We start from the raw sequence: 22963 nt of genomic DNA on the forward strand, positions 1-22963 counted from the left end.
TTTTTCCTTATACTGTGTAACAGTTCATTAAATGTTAATATCATACCTAAATGCAATTCGAGTACCCAGCTGCACAGCGCTTTTAGCTCCTTCTTCAGTCTTTTCAGTTCAGCTTTAGAAACCATTACTCTCTCTGGAGATCTGTCAAAGTTTCGTGAGAGTGTCCATTTACTGTTTTATTGCACCAGAAATGGTTAGGAAATGTCAGAGGCCTATAATCCTATGGCCATGGCCCAAGATTCTGAGTTTTACTATTTGGAGTCAAATGCACTCTACCTCAGACTGACGAGGGCATTTTCTCAAGTCAAGGCAACGTCGCCTTCCACTTAGAACAGGCTACAAATAGAGGACATAAATACCCATTTCTCATTTACAGCAAGACAGGAGCGCAAACAGCTCTGGTAGTGCATTAGTGAAGACTCCATCCATCAGAACACTTATGAAGATCAGTGCCTCAACGCTAATGCTTTCCCCTTTTCACACCGCAGTGCTGGAACCAGGCTGGAACAAAGTGGAGCCAGGCTGGCTGACTCGGTGCAGACCAACTGGTTATCCATTGCATTACCCACAGCCTGTGTTGCACTAACTGCTACGGCAATAAAGCATGAAGCACAGAGCACAACATCACACATGAACGATGAGCGCCTGGATTACACCTGAGTTCCGAGGCTGACGGTTCTCAAGAGAAATATCTGTGTTACTTCTGCTTGGCTCTGGTTTTACTCTGTGATCAGGACTCCATCCACCTCACGGTGAACTTTCCACAACTCCCAAAATCTAACTGGACAGAACCATAGTAGCAACGCTTGATAACATCGTTATGCCTCTAAGCAAACGCAGACACTGCATATTCATTCATCTCTCTCCTAACACGATCAGCTGGTCCACAGACACAAAGCAGAGCCACTCCGCGACACTGTCATTACTGCAGGACATGCTGCTGGTTATTTTCACAGAGACAGAGCAACATCTATGTTGGATCACAAATGACATCTGCGGCTATTATTTCATGCTATTTTTCTATTAGCATCCATCAGGCATGAGTTGGGCAGGAGTCTGGTGTATGGTTCTCTACTGATTGTCATCTTGTCTGTCCACTCACGGTCTGGGAAAGGATATAACTATGTGAAGTGTGTTGAGAAATGGTTTTGCTATTTGCTCTGATTGAGTAGTGGATGCTACTTACCTTTAGTCCTCACCCCCACTTTGTGTGTAGAAAAATGTGTATTGAGCTGCAGAACATGAAGGCTCGCTCGCTTACTTTAACTGTGTGGGAGAATGCGTATCTTTGAACATGGCCAAATATGTGTAGTGGAGCAATAATGAACAGTGTTAATCCAGGGTGAGGGACTTCATTTGTTTTCCTCCTGTAAATCAATGGACACTACAGAAATGATGCTAGGGCTTTGTCACTGCATAAATCACTGTTTACTTACTTGCACCTTTGTTACCATATTTACACAAAGGGATAGACACCATGCTATTAAGGGGTATACTCTTTTCTTCTTCTGGAATTACAGACAGTAAATCTACAGGCTTAGAGAAAACAGGATGGATGAATAAGGACTAAACTAAGGAGAACTGTGTTGTTAAATAGACAGACATCTCACTGCAGCAATGTTAATATATGTAATCTTCAATCTGTATGGTGTTTGAATCTTCAAAAAAAATTATAAGGGTGTCCCGTGATTCTAAATAAAAATACGAAAGTGAACAGAAACCGTCCACCATGCAGTGATCTTAGCCTTCAAAATGACAGAAGTAATCGCCGGTACATGAGCCACCGCCAAAATGAAGTCTTGTCTTTGCTTGGCTCCTTAATGTACTGTACCTCAACAGAGCCCTGGGCAAAGGCTACGAAGGCATTCCAGGTCCGCCGCCACTGAAGGGATCTAACGTCAATCTTCAGTGAGCGGCAGACTCAGAAAAAGAAGATGAATGTCAGCGCATTAATATTAGTGTGCACAGGGGAGGAAATGGAAATCAGGGAAAAGGTGTGGAGCACAGGAGGTGTAATATGATGTCTGTTATGAGTTATGTGAGCCTGTCCCCTGGGAGGTGGGGGGGTGGGGTGGGGGGGGGGGCTGCAAACTGCCCCAGTTCTGTATTGTTTTGATCTATTGCTCTGGGAACGGGAGTCGTCCTGTGAGGTAATTTGTCAAAAAGGGGACCTTTATAAAGAGGTGCCCTAAAACCTTTCAGCTTCATCAATGAATGAGGAGAGTGTGTGCGACCGCAGTTGTTAACATAGCTCCCATCCTTGCATGTGTGATACACCCCTCTAATCATCTAATTAGGATTAAGGGTCAGGTTATCAAGCAAGGCAGGAATTTAAGCTTGTGGCATCTCGGAGTTCTTTTTCTTTATTCTTCCAGTCACAATAGTCAGATCTCAAATATTTCTTGCACATTGTATGAATGCATTTCTTTTGTTAGAATACTGACTACATGTTGCAGGAGCACTATAAATTTCTGAATGAGATGTTTGGTCATACTGCTGGAATTCTTCATGCATATGGATTTCTGAAGCTATTTCCTATGTGATGGAAAGGTAACAAACCGAATGTTCTTCCTCTAAAGTTTAGTAGAGAGGCATATTTCAATGAGAGGGACAGGTCTCACGGTGGAGAAGTACAGCAAGAGTAGACTATACCTACCACTTACTTTAGGGTTTAGTTTTAAAGAATGAATAACAGCTTGAAAATGTACAGTAGTTTAAGAACAGAAGGATTAATGGATTCTGGGCTTCGTATGAGGGTTTGAGGAATTCAAATTAGCTTAGGTATTAAAAGCTACAACTTTTCGATATGGAGACCTACAGTGCTAAGCAGTAATGCTACATAAGTGACAGTATACAAAATTTTAGTCTCTGTGAATTTACCTAATGGATAAGATCATTTCAAGGAGGACATCCAAAAGTACAGCTTGCTAAGAATAAAGTCAGAAACTGAACATCTGGATGATCTATAAGCTACTGTCTGCATGGCTGAAGGGCATCAGGCTGAAACAAATAGCTTAGTGTACAGACATAAAAGGCTACACAGTCATAGTAAGTAGTTGCTTGCTTTCAACTCCAAAATATCCACCCTCGGTGTCCTCTGCAGTTGCAGCATATGACGTGTTCCTTTATACCTGTCTACACAGACAGGTGAGTCCCCCTGTTGGGAGCTGCAACATGGTGCACGCCTTCCCACTGCTCACACAGCCATATTAATCATTTAATCAATCATCTGGCGCAAACAACAAACAACAACGAGCAAACACACGCTGTAAAAAAGAGAACTTTGCGAGAGCTGGGGAAGGCAAGGCACACGCACAAACTAAACAGCCACAAGAGGGGAGGAACGGCCAACATTTATGCTACAATCAGCTCTACGACCCACGTGTCCGACACATTGGTTTACAACTCAACAAACACAAAGGAAAGCTTTTATTTGTTCATTTGAAATAGACTTTGTTCTCCACTCTCGCTGTCATTCTGAAATAGTTACCAGATTGTTGTTGTTGTTGTTTTTTTTTTTTTTTATCTGTATCGTTCTCTGTGCTAGGAATTCTCAGTTCAATTCTGTTGAGCAAAAGTAAACTTCCTTTATTTCAGCCAGCAAATGTTATTATGGCTCAATGCCCACAGGGTTATTATTGCAGTTGCTGCAAATTTTGCTGAGTAAGTATGTTATGAGAAGCACTACATGCTTTGCGAACACCCCAGAGGAGCCCTGTGGACAAAGATGGCTCTGTCTTGCAAACGCATGTCTCTCTTTACAGCCTTACTGGCTGGGAGTTTATTTATCTCCATATCAGTGGGAGATACTGGTGAAATGCCAGAACTATGTGTCAAAACTGAAGTACCCTAATTTTTTTTTCCAAAATGGAATGAGGAAGGAGGACAACATAAACTGAGGGATCCACAGAGTATACAGAGAATGTACTGTAAATGGAAAGGGTACCCCATGTTGTAGACCCCATGGGCTTCATGACAAAACTTCACAGAGCTGTAAGCAGGCAGAAGGAAGTGTCAACATTAGCTAGCTAGGAAAACATATCTCTGGCTTGTGGTTGTTTTGTCACATTTAAATCAGTCATGTTTTAGATTCCACTGGGTGAGACTGTTTCAATATCTGAAAATTTGATTCATCAGAAATAAAACTTATTAAACATACTGGTCCATGCAAATATATATAATGAAAGAACTGCTGTATTTATTGTTTTTGTTTCACAAACAGTTCCTAAAAGAATTGTCATGACACTCATCATAAATGTAATAAATAAATGTAATAACAGTTCCCAGTATATATGAAATTTCAACCATGTCAATTCTGAAACGGTTCACATTCAGTAGCGGAAAAAAAGAAGCGCAGTAGCACGAACTCCGCCACACAGTAACATTTGACAAACTTGTGTGGTTAATTAATCACTGATCAAAGCCGTACTGTGGCTGATTAACCCTCCTGTATGTGTTAACGGCCACAGCTCTTCATTAGCGGTAATAAGAGTAATGATGGATGATGCTGTTAGACGGAGTGTGCCCTGAAACTCCACTTCGCCCGCGCTGCACTTGTGTGGAGCCTGCGTCTCTGCAGGAGGCATGGCCGTGGATGCAGTTCTGCATGACTGCAGGAGGAACAGCTGTCCTCTTTCAAAGTGCACCTCGCTCCATTCACTCAACTCCCAGGAACAAACTTCATCCACGGGAGTGCTCGCAGTATCCAGAACAGCTAGGCCGAGATGTGTTTTATCAAGCAACATGCGTAATCTGACTCCGATTCGAGACGCTTGCACTCTTGTGTCCGCCAGGGCCACGGGTCACGACTTCAAACCTCAGCAGGATGGTCAGATGCGTACTCTCCTCCATTTGAAAATCAGTGTGGAATGTCCATTCATGCATTTGCCAGTTTCACAAGCAGCAGACAACACATTTTAATGCCTATCCAAGCAGAGACATTGAGGCACAAAACTATGTTGGTCTCTGCAGTCCCATAAACTCAGGTTATTACCAATCTCTGAAATTCATTTAGCGTGAGGTTATGCTTCCAAATGAACCATACCACTGTTAATGTAGAATTAGTCTCTGAATGAGGTCCTCAATTGGGAAATTATGGGTAAATGATTACCCATACCCATGGCATCCACCTAACTGTTTAACAGCGTTACACAATCTACAAATGGCTCAAGGTGAGGTTCGCCATTAGGGCTTCCTGTTTGAAGTAATAAGCAATGCATATAAATTAGAGAGGGTCTGTTTTGGCCTGAAAAAATAAAATGCCTCACTGATGGCCATCACACGCAACCCGTTATGTATGCCCTATCATTACAAAACCATTAATAACTTCAAAACAGCTTAGCAACAGGCTGGGAGACATTTAGCTTCAAAGCAAAAACACATTCCACACGTAATGAGCTTTCTGCACCTATTCCTACCCCACAATATGGAAATGTGTTGTCTTTCGTTTCATCTTTTGCTCAATAACTGCTTTAGCGATCTCCCACGCAGGGCGGGGAGGAGAGACTCCACACCGCAGAAACGGACAGGGTGATCAGGAGCAGGGGAGCATGGGAACAGCCTGTGAACCCAAAAATGAATATGAACAGTAAGCACCCCCCTCCCATTGGCAGAAGGGGCACCAGTGAGGGACCGGATACGCCGGGGAGGGCACAGTTAGCCCGGTCACGGTGCCAGTGGCACCCGGCAGCCTTCGGCGTCTGACAGACGGGCTCTCAAAGGTTCTGAGGAGAGCACACTGCCATTGTATGCATAAGACTCTGACACCTTGTCATACAAGCGTTAAACATTTCATCTGCAGTGTGTGCCTTTTTCTACTCACTTCACTCGGTGACCTGCCCATCTCTATGTCCAGTTACATCATGTCATGCAGCTTGTTCAAGGTGGCAGTCTGGCTCAATGGTTTGGCAGCTAGGGTCGCAGAAAGAAAGCTGTAACGTTATATTGGATTCCCTGGTGGGGCAGTGCTGTTGTACCCTTGAGCATGGTGCTTAAGATGAATTACTGTAATAGAAATATCCAGCACCGAAAATGAATCGTAAGTGAGCTCTGCATGCTGCCCTGGTGAATAATTATAATGCACATCAGTAAGGATTCTCTGTAATCAGGCTTACCAAACTAAAGTGCAACACCTCCATTGTTACAGTCATGCTCTGAGGCCTGTATATGCAACACAGGAGTATTAGTCACCTATCTCCTTCTCATTGTCCTTCCCAGTGGTGCATGAACTCAGAAATCTGTGAGGAAAGTTAACCTGCCTTCCAGTGTGCAAAATACCCAATGGCAAAAGGGGGGGCATGTGGTAAATAAATAAATAATTGTGTGTAGTGTGTGTAGATTGTGTTTCATAGATGATCTGGCAACTTGGGTAACATCAGACAAACATATGAAACTTATGGATCTGTGTATGATGATTATTCATAAAGTATAAAGTTTGCTGTGCAAATTACAGGAGTTTCAGGGGAGAAACAACAAAATGGGAGGGCGCTGGGAGATGGCCTTGGAATACGGGAGAAACCCGGGAAAAAAGGGAGCGTTGGCAGGTATGCCCCTGCCTAGTGCTCCAGTGTAATGCTGAAGTCTTACACAGACTCAATTTGCAATATTGGAACCATGATGGTGGGATACTCTATGAATTAGCAATTTGAAAAAATATGTGCTTAGTGCCTAACGGAAATGAATGTCATTGTTTTATTCACTGAAGTCTTGTCACTGAATCATCGGATGAAGAACGTGCTTTATTTTATGAAAACCTGCGCACAACTTTTGACCACAACTTTTGAATCATTGCAATGAAAAGCAAATACATTATTTTGTGTTTATTTTTCATACAAAGTGGAATGTAATGTCAGCCCCATGTTGGAGACAATGCAGAAATTTGCTGTGATTTGAAAACCGGATTACTCGACAATGCTTTGTCACACAGAGAAACATAGTATCATCAGAAAGGGTAAGTTCTGCTGTTTATTTTGATATGTGGTACGTTGTGAAGTGATAGGGACTTTGTGACTTATTCAACCGAGAAGCAGGAGTGTGAAAATGGGTGAAGAAATTAGTAAAGATATTACTTTGCAGAAGTTTGATCTGTCTTCATAACGTGATTACTTCAGTATGTGCAAATATGTGACTAGCATCATTACAAAGCTCCGGTTGTAATATCGATGCAATGACGAGTTTGTGAGTAATTCAAACAAGAGTAATGGGTGTGGAGATGGACGCAGAGCTGTATGCAGATTGTAACTATGATTTAATTTGATGTAAATTCAAAATAATTTTTCTTGCATAGACAAGCAACTAGCATCGTTAGCGATTAATATTTCGTGAGCAATTCAACTGAGAAAAAGGATGCGAATTTGGATGCCGGCTGCATCTGTTGGGCTTTAAAAGACATTTTTAGTGACAATTGTGACAAATAATTTTTTAAAGATTTTTCAAGAGACCCCCCAAAATTTTGCTGTTGAGGCTTTCAGGGGGGTCTCAAGTGTCAATCAAGGGGTCTCGGACCCCCCTGAGACCCCCTGTATTTTGCACCCCGCTGACTTCCATCACCTACTGTATGTTACCTATGTGACTTCTCACGCTGCAAGTCACGCTGCATAACAGTGTCTGCTACGTTATGACAATGTACCTGTCACCTATGTATAATTTTGCTCAAGGCCCAATTGGATGTTTTTCTCTCCAGCTGTTTGAATGCATAAAGGGTTATTTTCCAGGACATGCTTCTGTGGGCATTAGTGCACGTTCATTTTTAACATTGGCCCCGGGTCTGTTGAGCTGTTGCTTCGCGTCACAGCAATTTTCTTTCTGATCCGTGCCTCAGTCGCAAAGCAGCGGGGGGTTAAACTATCGTGGATAAGCATCAAATCACCCGGCTCGAAAGCTCTGCTGCAATACCTGAAAAACTTTCCCTTGCAAATCCAGCTTCATGCTAGCGTAGCGCCGCAAGCGGAAACCGACAGACCATCTTTCACAGTAAAATTTATGCTCTTCTTACTTCATGCAGTGCGCCCTTTCTACATTGTAATGTCACTGTTGTAATGTCACTTTTGGCTTTCTGATAAAGGGCACTGAAATTATGCATTCCTCTCAAACACAAACCTTCCTGAACATACTCACAGTGTCACTTCAGAATCTCTAAGGTCAGAACAGGCCAGCAACATAGCCTTCTCTGGCTAATACAATGATTTGTTTTGATACAGTCAAGCTAATAACTTAACAAGAAACTGGTTATTCTTTTTTCCAGTTTCCAGTAACTTCAGTGTAAGCTTACAGCATCCCTTATTATCCAGTTAGGTGATTTTATAGAAATCTTATGACATAAACCCTCTCCAGAATAAGATGTGTTTGAAGTCTATTTTAATTTTTCATGCTGCATCTTAAACTAATCTGCTTGTAGCTTCAAAAGGTGTCACTTTTTATATATGCATGCACCTTGTTTATGTGTAAGGAGAGCTGTGTATTCTTTCAGCATTTTTTATTAGAACAAGTAAAGAAGTCTTTGTCTTTATGTACTTTGTATATATCTAGTGTAGCACTTTCCAACTATATTAGTATACTTGAGGTCCCATAGTCTCCTTCTCCTTCAGGTACCACAAACAGCCCTACAGGCATTTAAGTAATGATCCTTGCGTGTTGATTAATTGTGGGGTTATGATTCCTCTACCCTGCACTCTGTCAATGCCATGGCTTAAACGAACAACATTCCTTAGAGTGAGAATTCACCTGCTGCAGATTTTAGGGACTGTATGCTAAGAGGTATCCACATCATGTAAATCACATTCAGTTTATTTCAGGAGCGCTACCATACTTGCTAGTGATTGCATTTCTTAACAGCAATCTTTTAATAACAGCAATCAATCTTTGTAGGTATTTTAACAGTTTGGGGTGGGGGGAGTGGGGGCTTCTCCACTAACAGCATTTACACAGCATTTAAGTGGAGTCAGCCTGCTTTTTGTCAGCAAATGAGATAAGCTACTTGGCGCAGTACATATTGATGCCATAAAATCATTCTGATATGAGAGACACATTTCTGGTGCTCATGCCATGCTGTCATGAAGAGATTCAGTCTTAATTTTTGCAATAATTTTTTTTTTTAATAAAAATGTCCTTATTGTTTCTGGATTTCACTTTTAACATTTTGTACCATTTTAAAAACATTTTTGTTGTTATTGCAATGTGGGTTAATGCAATCAATTCAATACCTGCTCTGCTCCACTTTCCGTCACTCAGAAATGATTTCCAAGGCATCATAGCACAGGGTCTGGAGTGAGGATCCTTCTTGCAGCCAGACTATCTCCTGGATAGGTAGGTTCTCCTGAATTTCAATAGCACCTTAACATCTGCCAAGCACCAGACTGTCCTAGATGTCGTTTTGGCCACTTGGCTTTGACTGCGTTATGAAGCCCTGTGTAAATTCACTAAATACCACCTTTATCACTGTTAGATATCACTGTTGGGATGAGATTGGGAAATAGCTACCTGCCTGGTTCAGAGCGTTGCACAGCCATGAGTGCTGAAGCAACATATGATTTTGCCAAGTCAAACGAAGACTGGCAAGACTCAGCGAGAGCAACATTTCTGTTCTCCCGCAACACACCGTGTGGCAGTGGATCTCTCCCACTCCTGTAGCACAGCGGGCTGTAGGCACTCACAGGGGCCAGCTACCAGGAGACCCTCACTGATGACATGCCGGCTTTGTATGTCTGGCATAAAAATCATGAAAACAGGCAGGCAAATTGTATCACAGAAATCCGAACACTAACAGTGAAGTGGTTTTCTGTGAGTGGAGGAACGAAGAGACCAGGCACTGATTCTCTCTGGAACCACTCCTGTAGGACTCCCTGCATTTTTAAAGAGAAGAGGCTGATCTTACCTCTTTTGAACCTATCAGCTTTAGAAAATACATTACTTTCACTTTGTATGACTGTTTAGGCTCAGCTGCCTTTCGTGGGTGATTTCTCCTCTCACGGGCTGGCTCTGATTAAAGGCAAATCACTCCACTTTCCTGAGAGAAGAAATTTTGTTTGCCCATGGTTTGTTAATCTGCACCTCCGCAATAGTCACCTACTACTAAAAGCAGGGCTACAAAGTAATCATTATGCCCACAGAATGCTATTCCCTGTTTCGTACTCGGTATTAGTGAAAGGCTATGTATTCACTGACTCTGAGTTTCAGACAAAAAAACATTACATTGTATAAGATACAGAGAATAGCACTCTTGTATATTTAGAGGGTAAAATATTCTTTAATGTGAAGCCAAGGTGAATCCTGCTTTCAGGCTATTCATTCTGATGTTTCTTTTGTTTGTGCACTGTCAGTTTTTACTGTTACATTAACATAAACAGGCTGTCCTGTACCCCCTGATTCATCCTATGTCCATACCTATCCACCTAAATAACAAGACAATGTGAATATCCAAACTTATGTTTAAACATCTTCCAAACATTATTGAACTGGTTCTTGAACATTCTTGTCAGGTTGATAAATGTCAAAACCTGAATCACCAAGTATTAAAACCTCACTCCTGAAAAAGACTTGTCACCAAATGGTCAAAAAAGTAAGCTTTTTTTTAAGAAGAAAGAAAGAAAGAAATCCAGCTTGTGGTTTTGGTCCATTTGATTAAGCTTTTTATATAATTTTGTTTCCTAGGTTATGCCTCCCACTTCTGCTTAGAGGCCATCTGATTCATTTGCCCACCTATTCCACTATGATTACTAGATATTGATGAGTGTGGTTTCCACTGATTGTATGATCAATGAAAAAAATCACTCCTGCACATTAGCTGGAGATTTTTCTTTTGATATTGTCAGGAGCTCATTTTACTGAACCTTTCTACTGTGTGTAAGGTGTATCCCATTTCTTATGAAGACTGCACTTCTGTTTGCATGACTTGAACACTGAACGGAGCCTGCCTTCTGCAAACCAAGGTAGACAACCACATTGGAGTTAATATAAGTTAATTTCAGAATATGTATGAACTTGAGAGGAAATTTCCTCCCAGTGCAGTCCATCTCAGTAAAGTAGACTGCACGGGTGATGTTTTGAACCACCCCATCTTTTGCCATCTGTGTAACTTGTCAATCAAGCCCTAATTTAGCCAGATTAGTCAAGAGAGAACAGCTTCTCATTAGCAGTTATGCTTGGGGAAAAGGCTCATACGACTGTGACAGACTGAGCAGAAATCCCGTCAGGCTCACATTCATAACACAGCCAAACATACAGCTGCTAAACAGAGGATAAACTGGGTGAGAGAAACCGTTACATCAAAATGTGAATGCTCAAGTTTGAAAGTTTATGACACTTTTGATCACTTCCTCAGCAGAAGTTCCAAATAATTCACCCTTTGTGCACATTGTCTTGCAAATTATGAATAAGACCATGGCGTCCAAGGAGAAGGAAAAGGAATTGGTACCTAAAATAATTGGTCACAGTTCCTACTTGAGGTAGCAGTATAACATATATAGAAATATAATGATGTTTCTTCTATTAATAATAACAATTGTATGTATTTCGTAGTTTACGAAACTCCAACTGGGAAGAAAAACAATGCGTTATTATTATTATTATTTTTTTTTAAGTTAAATTCCGGAACATTGCAAAAGTTGTCCAGCACCTCTGGTCTGAAACCCGCACCACGCGGCAAAGAGAAACTCCTTGTTTTGATGAGTCTTGATGAGAGATCGATTACGGGTTTGCTGGTGGTTTATTCTTCTAATACCACACGAACACAAGCAAGCCATGCACATAACGGTAAAGGACTACGATTTGCCCAGGGCTCGCACCGTATTACACTTTTATCAGTTGATTATCAGGAGTTAATTCTGAGTGCCGAATGTGACCGGTTTTGCCTTTAAAAGCTAACGTGTACGTTATGATTTTTTGAGAGAAGCTGAGCAGCAATGCCTGCTTGAGGGTTGCAAATGAAACCACAGTGCTTAATATACAGTACTACCTGCGGATAATCGTATCATTGACCGCAATTTAACTATGTCCCAAAATAGGTGTTGGGATTAATTTTGCTCAGATGCCTTCGGTGCATACAATGGACTGTGGAGAAAGGACGCGATGCGACCAATATGTTTTCTTAATTTAAAGCGTCTCGTTTATCACAAATCTGCCTTAGGTACTCCTAAGTTCCTTAAATGGTAGAGTGAACCGTAAATGTCAGCGTTAGCAGATGAAGTGGCGCACTGACTTATTGCACACTGGCTCAGAAAATAGGAAATGTAGCTTGATGAAGGGTAAACCACTTATCGATTCATACTTTCCACGTACAACGCATCGAACAGTTTAAATGGAAAAAGTAATTGTTGGAAAAAGTGTACATATGTTGACTAATTGTACTATTAATCAAATGATTGATGGACTAAATGGTAACCACATCACCTGAGCATTAAGGCAGGATATAAAATCAAGTGAGTATATCATTATTATGGATTTTCAGAGAACAATGGAGAAAAGGCTTTTACAGAGAATACGCAAAGAGTTTAAGCAAAGGAATTCGGAACTATTTTTACTAGTTCGTAACTAAGAAATAATTATGGGACCAAAAATCTGTTCGGTTTGCGATCTCGCAGATGTGTCCCTACAGCGACGAGATGTTCCGAAGTATTTCAGTACCACCATAAAGGACAGCTCCACTGCACCAGGACCGAACAGGAATTTCTTTCTCGCTCTCAGTTAATGACTCACCTCCTAGACAGCAGAGATGCGTGTAAACAAGCAACAGGAGACGCAATCGGCTCCGATCCAGTCCCGCAGCATCCGGTCGCCACATCGTGATAAAGTAAGTGTTTACCTCCGGATACCGCGAACGCAATTTTATATCGCTATGCTCGTCCACATTTTTCAGTTATTGCTCGGGACCAGCTGTTCACGCATGACGTCGTATAGATGGCAATTCCGAGAATGCTCCGCCTTATTTTGCTGCGATCTGTAGATGTAGATGCGATTCATTGGATGCTTCTACTGTCCGTTATTATGCGGTGGGGTTGTATTCCGCTGTGCTGGGTGCAGGTTTGTTGAAAGTTAGAAAGAACCGGCATGCACTGGGATGGACAGAGTTTGTAAATAGCTAGCATAAAGGCATGGTAACACATATAATTAAGTATAAATAGAAGTAAGTAAGTGTGCTTTCGATGTGGGAAACGTTTGCCTCAGACCCCACGCTGTCTAATTATTCGACCTCTTAATATCTTGTGTAAACAGTTTGGCTTGAGGCTGCTATCCACCTGGGAAACCGCTTGTCTTTGAGTGTAATCATAATCTGTATAACCATAATCATTATCTGTAATCATAATCATAATCTGTAAAATGGAGAAATACAGAAGCTATCTTAACTGCGTCCCATAATATACTGACTTAACAACTGTGCATAATTTCTGTCATATATAAAAATATACTGCAAGGAATGGTACCCTTTTATGTTATTTTAAAGAGAAATGGCGCCCTCTTATGATTTGGATATTAAATAAATCGTCTGCAATGTACTGGACATCAACCGAAACTGAGCTCAAATGTGCGAATTTGTATCCTCAAAACCAGTTTCAGATATTGAATACCTTCATAATGTGAAATTCAAACCACAACGTTTCTGTAAAGTATATGTGCCGTTTTCAAACGTGCTATTGGATAGGCCATCCGTTGAAACATATTTCCATTAAGACTGGAAAAACTGGAGAAAGGACACAGCTGAAATATTTAGCGGGACAAACACCGAAGTGCATAGGTATCCTATTGTTTTGTCTCTTTATCCGTCTTTTCTGCTGTTTTGGATAAAACATGGTCCTAAGTCCCACATACACTGCTAACTTCTAATGTAGCTTGGCAGGATGATGCAGGGCCATGGCTTGTATGCCCACATCAGAAATGACGAACTTGGCGGTGCTACCACGCATGGTGGTGTTATACGGGTCATTTGAAGTTGAGATTTTTTAAGCGACATGACTCATCACTTATAAAATACCCATGTACAAATAACCCATGTTCAAATCAATTTTCTGAGTGTCCTTATGCGGACGCTATGAAAAGCTCAGTTAGGGCCTATTAAAATGAAATGTTGATGCTATATCATTTGAAGGACAGAATAGCACGACTCCGTTTTTAGGCACAAAAGGCAAATGTACTGTTATATTACACTACTGCAGTGTAAAGCTCTCATTTTTCCCTTTGAGCCAGCATAAATGTTAAATTGAAGTAACAGAATAACCAGGAGGATCTTTTTTCCTCAACAGCATTAAACAAACCAGTTTTAATCAATGCACCTAGCTTGGAAACAGCAACGGCAGTCAACAGTCAAAGATATGCCAGTGTAGGTATGTGAAGAATTAATCAAACATTCCTTATTATTCATATTTCTAACTAATATTAAAACATAAGGAATACAACACATCAAAAATACATACGGTTTGTGATGTATTATTTGAATTTTCCTTGTTGTTAATATTTCTAACTGCTAATAAAACATAAAGAACTAGTGCAATGACTGAATTAGGCTTCCTGGAGCACTCAGCATTAGCCTAATGTGAACTCTTAAATCTAATATGATGTATCTGTCACTGCAGTGCTATGGAGCCATATCCCCATGCTTACATTGCCAATATGTTACATTTCAACATTTCTTAATAGTACAATATAGGTGTACAAAACCTGTATTTAAACATTATTGGTGTGCATTGATGGGAAAACGTAAACAATATATTTCATTCTGAATAATTTAGACAACCAATTGCATTGAAGTAGGAACATTATGATGATTATGTGCAAGCTACATATGTACAAATAAGAATAAACATATACATATCTACTATGTAATACTCATGTGGGTTTGTTTTTATTGCAGCAGTTCAGCTGAGAGGGTTTTGTTTTTTATGACTTTTCTGTTTGTTTTTGATGAACTTACTACATTGTTGATTGTATATGAGCAGTTTTCCATGAAAATCAAACGGCTCATTTCAAAGATTTTTTTTATTGTGAATATCTGTTTGCACAAATAATTCAGAATTTACGTGCTTTAAAAAAGTGAAAAGGTTTGTAGAACATTCAACTGCTGATGAGAGGGAATCCATTTTGCTTTGCAGTTTGTTTGTGTGACAGAGAGCGGGCCCTGACTGTGCCACAGCTGTGTTTCAGCAGTAGTCGGTGCTGAGGGTCTCCCCCTTGCACGATGCACCGGTCAGGCCCTGGGTGTTACAGCTGCGGGTTCGAGACCTTCGGCCTCCACTGCAGCTGCTCCATGCAGACCAGCAACCCCAATTTCCTTCTTGGGGGATGGGTTCGCCACGCTCTGCGAGAGAGAGAAACAAACTGATGCACAGACGTGTCCGCAGACATGATAATGCCAAGCGTGTCTGTATGTGAAAACTATCCATCCGCCGGGTCACGTGGGGTGATTGTCGTGAGGCCACACTCTGCGCAGGTGAAATGATGAGCCAGCTCACCTTTCAGAAGATCCGACTTGATTGTCTGGCATGCCAGCCCTTCGAACTCAGGGGGGCAGAGACAGTGGCACAGGCCATCGATCAGGGTGATGGTGCCTCCATTGTGGCAGGGCTGGCACTTGCACACACTGTACTCGGCGATGTAGTCCTCGATGGCCCTCTGCAGGTTCTCCCGCTTGGCTTCGGCGTGGGGCATCTTCAGTGGAATGAGGGAGTGGATGGCCTCGGGCTGGTGGTCAGAGGAGACAAAGTGAGTAGCGGCCCCGTGGCACAGCTGATCGCAAATGTTCCCATTGAGTAATGTAGATAATACATTCAGAATTGCAATATTCACACACATGCAGTGATGTCACAATGGGCCTGCTGTAGCAGATATATATGTTTCTCAAGCAAAATTTGTAACTACTACCATGCTAGGCTTCTTCAAGCCAATTTAAAGCTTTTCCTCAAACTTTTTAGCTTTCAGCTGGGATCCGAGTAAAGGCTAATTCAATGTCAGTAAAACATGAAGCAAACTCTGAAGCTGAGAGGACCAAGTAAAAAAGAGCACTTAAATCCTCCAGCCTTAGCAACAGCAGTACATCAGAAAAGGAATCTACTGCCATGGATGAGAACTCAATCTCTGTTATTGACAGCAAGCTGAAACATCTGGAGAAATGTGATGCAAAGTAAATCCTTGATACACTGTGAAAAGAAGTTTGGGAACTTAAAAAGCATTCAGATTTAAGCACCCTGCACTTGAAGAGGAAAGAAAAAGCAACTGTTACCCCTCTGTCTGTAAATGTCAACGCTCTGTCCAAGGAACTCCCTGAAATGCCCTCTAATATCTTCACTTTGCAAGCTATGCCAATGAGAGGGAACACTGTCATTACCTCAGTCAGTGTCAAACGAAAAGACGCTATGCCTCACATTCTCCATCTAGATGGCACTGTAAGACTAAAAGACACTGAATTCACCATCCATTTTCCAGTGGGAATGGACACCCCTCCCCTGGGTATGTCACAAACTAGACCCATGGGAAACTGCATAACTTTATTAATGCAAAAATCATGGTTGCCTTGCATCTTATAATTGCATATGATTATGTATGAATGTGCATGTTACATCTGTCACAAACTGCACTATAATCACAGACGTGATGTAGCAGACGTTTGGTTTAAATGTCATTCATTTCATCACTTCCTGTTCTTTGCCATGTTTGAGTACTATTTCCTGGCTTTTTCCCTTCTACATGTATTCACCTACATGTATTCTACCTCCTCTCTGCCATAGCATCCCCCTCATACACAGTGGCCAGACTGTGTTTCTCTTTGTTAAGAGGATTTACTGCTATTCATTCAGCTTTGCTATGTTCTCCTCATCTCCTTCTATACGTAACTTTTTGTTTCAGATCTCAGCTGTGATGTTTTTTTTCTTCATTTTTCATTTCTCTTTCAGTATAAAAATAATTCATTAATTAGCACACGTAAATAATCAAACACACTGCCAAAATGAATATGTGTAACAAAGACAGATGGTGTCAAATGAACAGTGGTTTTCACTTAAAAATTGATCAATCTTAGTTAATTCAGAGCCAACAAAAAAGACACATGCACACACACACACACACACACACACACACAGACAAATTCTATTGCAACACTGAAATGGGGTCAAAGTACATTTAAAGCAATTGATCTAAATCAGTGGAATGTGGTGAGAAGTCTGAAGCCTTCTAGCAGAGTTTTTCATGCCGTTACCTGGTTGTTTATCAGCACAGGGGCGACCTCGAGCGACTTGGCCCACTGCACATAGGTCTCCACATCCAGCACACCATCCCTCTGTATCTGCGTCCTGAAGCGTGTGGCGGTTTGGATCGTCCCCCCCTTGACAGCTGTCACCACCTTGTCAATGAGTGCCTTCCCATCGCCCTGTCCTGAGTGAAAGTCACGCAGTATGGCCAATGCCACAGGGGTCAGAGCAGCAAACACCATGGACATGAATAGCATGCATGCATCTCACACACCTCACAGGGCACAGCCTCGGCTTTTTCTGTGACAAAAAAGCTCCAATCACAAAGCAGACAGAAACTAACCATCCTCTGAGGTCTTCACGTCATCACAGAAGCCAGGTTTAACGTGTGCCTTTGCTTTCTCTAGACTGGGGGTACCCTGGAAGTCAATAGACATGTCTAGGGTGAGGCAGTCCTGGATGTTTCGCTCTGTCAGCTCTGTGGCAAAAAAAAGAGCAAGGTCAGTCTGACTGTTCCCTGACATGAGCTGAAATGTCACTTTTACACATTTATGTTAAACAGACTGGATTATATAAGAGTCATGGCACAATTTTCAGGGACTTAAATATGTCCAACAGCAACAGTTTTATGCGTCACTATAAATCATATGAAAGGTGAAAAATCAACGTTACAGGGCAACCCTTCAATTCGATTGCACCAAGCATTTTGTAAATCTGTTTCACAAAAGCCATCTACTTGTTCCATGCTTGGTATGTCTAATCAAAACATTTTCCCCGGTTTAAATGTATAATACTAGTTCCAGGTTGCTAAGACAGATATTAAATAATTTTAGTAATTTAAATGAATGAGTGCAGTCTTAATAGATTTCCCCAAGTGCCCCTCCAGTGCTGTGAACTTTAGAGTTTTTACACTGCTGGATGAAAAACTAAGTTGAACCTTAGACAGTTTGTTAAGATTGTCTTAAATAGATTTATTACAGTTCTGCATCATAATAGTATATGTCCTCCTTCTATAAAACTTGGTGGAACGCTGCTATGATTTAATGATCCATGATTTAAAGTTAGCATACTTTTGGTCTTCAGGGTATCTTTATTTAACACGTAGACAAGCTCATATTCGCCTCCCTCCTTCCCAGATGCCGCATAGTGTGTTCCATAATCCTCCATGAACCTGAAGTATTCCCCCTTGGCGTACTCCACCGGCAGATACTTCACGTCATCCAGGAACGTCTCTGTCGTCATTTGGTCACGTGACCTCATTCTGAAGGTGCTCAGCTGCACCTTGCCCTTTACTCTCATGAAACTCCGGTTCTGAAACCCAACAGGGGAGGATTACCCTTTGACTCTGCACCCCTTCCCTTCATCCTTCAAAATATTTTGCAAACAACATAAGCATAATAAATATGATCATATCTTAATTAGTGCATGTAAAGACTTAAACACACCGCCAAAAATGAATATGTGTAACAAAGACATGATAAATATGGACATGTTATATATATATTTATATAAACACATACACACACACACACATATATAGATATATATATATATATAGAGAGAGAGAGAGAATAGAGAGAGGTGGGAGGTATGCCAATGGCCAGTTTATGGGATGACAGGGTTGACCACTTATCTGTACACCAAGAAAGAAAATAAGCATAATGACACAGGTCTATATAATCATAAAAACTGGACTCTTACCTTAGTTGAGGAATATTCAGTTATTTTCTTTATGCTGTCGGAATGTCCATATTGCAAATCTATATTTGCATTCGCTGTTGAATTTGGACTCAGACTTAATTCTGTGGGTTTAAATTTGAAAGAGAGTCCCAGACTCAGAGAGCTTTTTCTTTCCTCCAGAATCTCCTTCAGCAGTGAGCTGGTATCTTCATAAATCTCCTTGGAAAAGGACTCTTCTGAGATTGTCTGCATAAAATATTAATTTTTACAGTACCCAAACTGCATTCCAGGAAAAAATTACATCCAGTGAAGCTACCTGGTTGGACAACATACCAAGAGTTCATCCAGATTCCAGTGCACGGTGTGCCTTTGGTACTGCATACATAACCAAACACTTTACTCTTCCATTTTCACACATTGATTAAACTGCTCCATTATTTAAAGCTCTTACCGATGCTTAATGTAGAATTCTAATAGTAAAGCTATGTAGTAATACTTTGTCAGAGATGTAACAAACCCAAAAGGTTCTAGCCCCAAAGCTTGTAAAGTTGTCCTCTTACCAAGTAAAGGTACACTAACTATCCGCTTCAAGAAAATCTAGTATTCATGTATGTATGTAAACTGTCCAAAAATCTAGATTGCAAGAAGACAAATAAGCGTTGAAGGAAAGCTTTCCGCAGTAACGTAAGCAGGAACTCACAGCGTAGTTCAAAGTCGCGACGTTCCACGGTACACGGTGATATTCCAAGGTGCTCGGGTCCCTGACGCGGGTACACAGCCCGTTAAAGAAGTCGTTGTTGAAGGCATTGCTTCTGGGTTCTGAGCCTAGCACGTTGATGCTGTAGGGGAATGCAGCAACTTAAGCGTTAGACAGTACAGACACTTCCCGGGGCTAACTCGCTACTTATTGTTTTGCAACTTGTAGGCCACCGAGGGCTGGCACGTGCGTGCGGGAGCTCAGCGCCAAGCTGAGAACGCGTACGGTAAGGCGGCCATCTCTCAGGAGCTCACCCATATCCAGCGGTCCTTCCCAGCTCGGACAGCTGCAGGTCCTGATTGCCGCAGGGCCGGCGGGGGTCCTGCTCGCAATCTTCATCGGAAAAGTCCCCACAGTCATTGTCCCCGTTGCATACCAGCCTTTTCTTAATGCAGGTGCCTTAAATATGAAACGCACTTTTCAACGCCCTGGTGCGGAATTGCTCTTAACTGCTACGTTGCTATACGCACATTCCTGTGTGTGCATGTGATTAGCATTAAGATAATTAATGGAGCTGGGGAAAAAACTGTCATGAAAGCTAAATATCTTCAGATTTAAATTACAAGTCTCAAAACATAAAATTGAATTCTCAGAATTGAAAATTAATATTTGGTGAACACACAAAAATATCACACAAACATAGTCTTGAATCTGAGTTAGTAAAATAAAAAGTTTGTTTAAAAAATTAAATGTGTCAATGAAATGTTAAAGATGGATTTTAAAAATTAAAGACTAAAAAGAATTTGGGCCAAGCACAGGGGGTCTGTGTCAGCACCCCAGCCTGAGCTGCTGGTTTCTCCCTGTCTGTCAGTGTGGGTGTGTCTTTTGTTTGTTTTTCCCATGCATGTGCTTTTGTTTTGTTTTCAGCCACCTCCTGTCCCGCCTATCTGCCCTCCTGCCACGCCCACCACCTGAAGCCCATCCTGCACACCTGTTCCCTGTTCTCTCATCACCAGCCCATGTATATATGCCCTGCTGTTTCCTTTGTTCTTTACCTGATTGTCTCAGCTTTGTTCCTGTGTAGTTCTTGCTGTTTGATGAATTCTAATCTGTTTGGTTTTTGATTCTGCCTGTTCCTGATTCACCTTTTTTGCCTGCTGTTTTTTGATACTGTGTATTTCTGTGGATTTTTTGGTTACTGATTTTGGACTGGTTTTTCACTATGACTTTTGCCTGTGCATTTGGACCTGTGATTAAAGGATCTCCTTTTTCTGCCTGTTTTATCTGCGCCTGAGTCCTTTCCCTGCCAACCCTGACAGTCTGATGGATTTGTGCTGCCAATATGATGTAGAATGTTAGAATAGCATTGATGTGCAGGGAGACGGGCCACTCTCACTCAGACTACTATACAGCAGGTTACACACAGATAGTTCATTATAACCGTGCCAAATCTGCTATGATGTGCAATTCCTAAAACAAATAAGAACAGAATGCAAAATAATGGCATTCAGGAGACAGTCATTACAAGAAGTTAAACTGGCAGCAGAGAGGTGTTGTGTGTTGTAGCTACCTCCCTCACCTCACCTTGAGTCAGAAATGCACAAAATACTTGTTTGGAAAAACAATGAAATATTATATGCCTTAAACAGATTAAAAGTTATTTTCTAAAGTGGAATACCAATACTCATTAAAAAGAATCTATTGTTCTCCATTGGATTAAATGACAGCTAGATAGCCTTGCAAAAAGTTTTTTTTTCATGTGATGTCAGTGTGAAGGACAGTGCTGTCTGTCACCCTTTTTTCATCAAAGTGGCTGAACATCCTAACTTTGAGAGGCAGCGTGACCAACTTTTTGAACAAATAAAATTCTGTGAAATTACAGCTGTCAGGAAACACAAACTCTTGCCAAGGAGTTATCTTGGGGGTGGGGGCATAGGCACGACCCAGGAAGAAGTATCGACTTGTAAACAGATTACCAAAAAAAATGTTTGTGAAAACAACAGTAATATTATGGGTTTTCTGAACTGAAACCCAAATAAACTACTAAGCTGAAAACGTGAAGACAAGTTATCTTTTACAACAGTATCACGAGTCGAGCAGGTGCCAAGGGGAGTGATTGTAACATATGACGTTGAGAGGCAAAGCTTGACACACCTCCAATCCCATCAATTACACGTTTTTCTTTGGTGAAGCTGAACGCCATTGATCGACTGAGAGTTTGTTTGTGGCTGGACAAAGGAGTGTGACGCTGGTGGTGGCAGTGTGTAATGGCAGCACCTGATTCACACTCGAATTCTGTGCTGGAGCACTGCGGGGGCAGCTCCTCCTCGCACGCCTGGTCTGTCCTGCAGGGCTTGCGATCTCCGAGGGGCTGCGTGCAGGCCAGGCCCTTAAACTGACCGAAAACCTCCACGCTCCTAGAGCGGAACTGTAAGTGAAACATAGAACTCATCTCCATTACAATTTCATTCAATACTGCCCCAAAACTATACCTTGCAGTTATATATTGCTATAAGCTATAAATGGGCCCCTTTTCATATTTAGACTGAATCTGAAACCTTGAATCAAACATTCGTAATAGTGGTTTCTTTGAAAGGCAAGCACTTTAGTTCAGTCTTTTAGTACAGTGGTTTAGTGTCTGTGAAACACTAAGCGTAAGATCAGCTGCTGCTGGTCAACCCCTTCTGATTTGCAGAATGGACGGTTGCTCACCATGATTTTGGAGCAGGGGTCACAGTTGCTCCATTCTGTCCAGGGGCTCATCTTGCAGTCGATTGCGGCTGGGTCAGTCACATCCCGCGCAGTCCGCCGTGACTGAACAGACTGACCCTCGCTGGAGGTCACAAAACTGCCATTTAGCATACTTTTGACTGAAGTTACCCAGAGAAAATGCCAAGAAGCAAGATCATGTATTAAAGTAAAACTAATAAAGAAACAAATGTGCTTATGATTCCATATAATTTTTAGTTAGCTTTACAATTCAGTTGCTTCCAAATTTTAACAAAAAACATCAGCTTCAATGAATAAGAAGTCAACACAAAATCACATATACACACACTCAAACACACACACAGACATATATATGAAGTAATGTATACATACACTTGGTCATCCCCAACAACCAATATGATCTTGTACAGAATGCATACAATGACACAGAACGTGGCTACAGTCTTCATGGTGGCGAGTTGATGTGTGAGAATGGGTGACCCAGTGCTTAAACACAGACATCTGTTAATGATTGGCCAGGCTGTTGTGCCCATAGGTCAAGACCTTTAGACAGTGGATTTACCAATAGCAGAACCACCACTGAACATGAATAACATAAATAACCACCATTTCCAGCATAAATAACAGATCAGATGGAAATAAAAATTTAAAAGATAATATTCTGTGTCTGATGAGTGAGGAGACCTTT

At 41.4% G+C, this 22963-nt stretch overlaps 2 protein-coding genes across 2 annotated transcripts in view; both read right to left on the reverse strand.

The window, feature by feature from the left end:
• LOC118778535 (transmembrane protein 8B-like) overlaps positions 1 to 12872 on the reverse strand; it is an 86559-nt gene extending 73687 nt beyond the window's left edge. Inside the window, exon 1 of the mRNA XM_036530106.1 lies at positions 12691 to 12872. Within this exon, the coding sequence (XP_036385999.1) occupies positions 12691 to 12775 (85 nt within the window). The 5' untranslated portion in view covers positions 12776 to 12872. The remainder of the gene's footprint in view (positions 1 to 12690) is intronic.
• A 2114-nt stretch (positions 12873 to 14986) lies between these two features.
• c9 (complement component 9) lies at positions 14987 to 22739 on the reverse strand. The gene is made up of 11 exons (XM_036529911.1): positions 22648 to 22739; positions 22258 to 22378; positions 21823 to 21973; positions 19860 to 20004; positions 19549 to 19687; positions 18870 to 19094; positions 18239 to 18479; positions 17512 to 17646; positions 17177 to 17352; positions 15438 to 15666; positions 14987 to 15283 (listed from the first exon to the last, which is right to left on the reverse strand). Exons 1-11 carry the CDS (start codon positions 22722 to 22724, stop codon positions 15126 to 15128), a joined length of 1797 nt encoding a protein of 598 aa, XP_036385804.1. The 5' UTR covers positions 22725 to 22739; the 3' UTR covers positions 14987 to 15125.
• Positions 22740 to 22963: the final 224 nt, after the last annotated feature.

This window comes from Megalops cyprinoides, chromosome 5, assembly GCF_013368585.1.
Source record: "Megalops cyprinoides isolate fMegCyp1 chromosome 5, fMegCyp1.pri, whole genome shotgun sequence".
Lineage (NCBI taxonomy): Eukaryota > Metazoa > Chordata > Actinopteri > Elopiformes > Megalopidae > Megalops > Megalops cyprinoides.